Consider the following 3,441-nt stretch of genomic DNA (forward strand, 5'->3'; position numbering starts at 1 on the left):
GTCACACATTTTATGATTAGGTGACTAGATTTTTGTTGATATATACAGTTGGAAAGGATTTAGAGGGGAAAGAGCCTGGGGAAGAAATGGGGGAGGAGATGAATCTAAAGGTCAGGTTGTAAAGAACCCATGCCCACTTCCTCCTGGAACACTGAAGACTAAGAGGCATGTGCCAGCTAGTCCTAAAAAGAACTTCTGATTGGCAGCTCTTCCATTTACTGGCATGGCCGCTCTTTATCTTCTCTCCGGGAATCTGGTCTCCAAGTAAGTTCTCACTTGCCTTGTACCTCTCTGCTGAGCCTGCTAAAGGAAGGGGCTAAGAGGCACAAAGAATTACGGCCCCTACCTACCTCTTGATGTGAGAAAGGCTTTAGCCAACCAGGAAGCCAGGGATGGTATAGGATTGGGGATGAGGCAAGGTCCATTCATTGAGCAATGAAGGTATTAGGGGAAAAAGTAAAAAGCTCTATAGGTAAGGAAGAGGAACAGAGAAGATCCCAGAGAGAGAAAGGACCTGAGAATAGAGACCAGGTGAGAAATAAGGGAAAGGGCCATCCCTGGAGAGTGGGGCTCTAACCTGTGGCCAGGGGGTCCAGGGAGCTGTGGCCGAGGCTTTCCTTACCACTGCGAAGGCCGCCATGGCTGGACAGCTGCAGGGCTCTCTCGGGGCAGTTCCAGCGGTCCCAGGCAAACTGGTATTTGCATTCTTCAATACCACTCTGGGCACCAGCTGCCACGCTGCTGGAGTAGATCAGGTAAGCCTGCAAGGATACAGGAGTCAAAATTCTGACTTCAGCAGCTGGACTTGGGAGACTTTTGCCCTAAAATGGCCAGCCCTGCTCTTCCTGCTCACTCTCCCATCCCTCCAAAATAACAACACAGTAAGCATTTTAAATTTGCTGTCTCATTTAACTTTACAGATAACCTTGTGAAATAAGAACCACTTTACAGAACAGGAGTCTGAGGCTCAAAGAGGTGAAATAAAGCAATTTGCCCAGGGTCCCACAGCTAGCAAATGGTAGAAGTAGGAATGAAATTCAGCTTTATCAAACAATAGACCTCACTAGCTTTTATTCACTATATTATTCAAAATTACCCCAGATTACATAATTCATGGATTTTTCAACTGTTCTCATCTCATTACTGTCTTAGAAAAGAACATTTTGGAACTGGAAATGTTGTTAGAAATAATACAGTAAAATGCCAGCATTTCGAAGATGGAAAACTGCATCCCACCACTGCACTGAGAAGGCTGTATGACTGCAGCCTGACACTGTGAAAGGCTGTTGACTTTTCTGGCTCTGGAAATTCTGGCCATAAATTCAGAATCAATAGTCCTGAGTTCTTGTCTTGGTTCTGACACTAGTTTACTGTATGGTTTGGGGTACGCCCCTAACCCTCTCTGTGCCACCATTTTTTCTGTCTATATACAACATAATAAAAGATATGGATATAATTTTAAAAATTGGCATGTATAGACTTCATCAAGAAGCTAAGATTAGTGAAATCCAAATAAATAAAAGGAACTTTTTTCTTACCTTTGGACCAGTCATCAGGAAATTGTTCACTGACCTAGAAGAGAGGAAAACCACAGAGCATAACGGAGACGCACCAACTCATTTCTGCTGCCAAGAGTTGTAAGTATTACTTCAGAAAATATAATTGATAGGAAGAAAGGGAAAATGAATTTGCCAAGGAAAAATTATGCATAAGGAATCTGCAATAGATAATTCGTTTAGTAAAAAAGAATATGTACAACGGAGCTAATATGCTTCTTTTGAATTTTTACAATTTCAAATACCAAACATGTTGAGAGTAATGTTTTACCATCATTTTGCCAGGGTGGAAAGAGCTATTATTAACTCACTACTGTGTACCAGATGCTCTACTCTCAATATTTTACATGTTGACCTTGTCAAATCCTTACTATCTCGGGCATTATTATCCCTATTTTTCAAATAGGGAATCTGAGACTTGAAAAAGTTAAATATATTGTTCAAGCTCACCCAGCTAATAAGTAATTGAAGCAGAATTTGAATCCAGGTCCTTCTGACTCCACTGCACTCTGAGAAGGATAGTTCTCTAACCAGAAAGTGGTAAACAGTAAAATATCTTTCTAGGAATTGAGTCATAATTAAATTCCAAAAACAATTTGACTCTGGAAAATAGTTTGCCTTTTCCTTTCAAAATTAAAAATGGACTTGCCAGATGACTTAAGGGTTCTACTCTTGGGCATTTATTCCAGAGAAATGAAGGCTTATTTTTACTCAGGAACTTGTACTCATATGCTCATAGCAACTTTATAATAACTCAAAATTGGAAACTACTTAAATGTCCCTCAAAGGGTGAGTAGTTAAAAAAAACTATGGTGCTCCACGCCATGGAGTACTACTCAGCAATAAAAATGAATGACCTAGGGTGGGGGGACAGCGTAGATGATAGAGGCTCTGTTCATCCCTCTGGTGACCAAATCAAAGTTGTGAGGGAAACAAGGAGCAGCAACAAGGAAAAATCGCCTGGGATCTAGATGAACAAGCCAAACAACTACGGAGAAATCCAAGAAAGGACTCTGCAACGGCAGAAGGTAGGACGAGGCGAGGACACGGGGCTGCCCGGTCCTGAGCGGCTGAGTGAGACGGAGGCTGTGGCAGCAGCAGACCCCTCTTAAAGGGGCCACGTCCACGAGCGGACTTCCAGGGCGATGGACCTGCTCTCTCTGAGCACCAGTGCTGATTTGGCTGCGTGCAGGGGCACCAGGGACTTAAGGGAGACATTGTCGGAGTGAGGACTGAGGCGAGACCCACTCGGTACAGAAGTGCAGGCGGTATCCATTGTTCCCTGTTGAGCCCTCCCTGCTACCAGTGCGTCAGACACAGCGCCACCATAGCTGTGACGTCATCAAACTGAATAACAAACGTCACTCCGTCCAGAGGATTCTCTGAAATCCCACCTCCCCCAACTCGAGCTCCACCCATCGTGTATCCTCAGTGAGTCAGGTGCTCCTTGCTGAGACTCACACTGGTGGAGGCAGCTGGCCTCGATTTCTGGTGTGGTCTTTTGAGGCAACTATAAACACAGCATCTATGGACTGCTTGCTGAATCTTAACAGGTGGCCCCTGAGGGGTAGAGGCTTGGGCCACATTTGGCCTGCAGCTGAGCCCCTCTTAGGACTGTGCCACTGGACACCTACTTCACAAATCCACACTAATAAGACCAGGAGACTTAGGAGCTTTACTTAGTACATAGAAACAGACACAGAAAGATAGTCAAAATGGGCAGACAAAGAAGCAGAAATCATATGAGAGAACAGAACAGAGATCCAGATATAATGGAGTTAAGTAATCTAATAGATGCGGAGTTCAAAACGCTGCTATAAAGATGCTCAATGAACTTTTGGGATGTGTAGATAAATTCAGTGTGAACTTCAACAAAGAGATAAAA

The 3,441-nt window shown here is 43.8% G+C and overlaps 1 protein-coding gene across 1 annotated transcript in view; it reads right to left on the bottom strand.

The window, feature by feature from the left end:
- Positions 1-2,975, bottom strand: part of WNT8B (Wnt family member 8B) — a 4,972-nt gene extending 1,997 nt beyond the window's left edge. The window contains exons 1-3 of the mRNA XM_006925881.2: positions 2,860-2,975; positions 1,539-1,572; positions 623-761 (exon numbers count right to left, since the gene is read on the bottom strand). Of these exons, the coding sequence (XP_006925943.2) occupies positions 623-761; positions 1,539-1,572; positions 2,860-2,975 (289 nt within the window). The remainder of the gene's footprint in view (positions 1-622; positions 762-1,538; positions 1,573-2,859) is intronic.
- Positions 2,976-3,441: the final 466 nt, after the last annotated feature.

The sequence above is a fragment of the Pteropus alecto genome, unplaced genomic scaffold, assembly GCF_000325575.1.
Source record: "Pteropus alecto unplaced genomic scaffold, ASM32557v1 scaffold88, whole genome shotgun sequence".
In the NCBI taxonomy this organism is placed as follows: domain Eukaryota; kingdom Metazoa; phylum Chordata; class Mammalia; order Chiroptera; family Pteropodidae; genus Pteropus; species Pteropus alecto.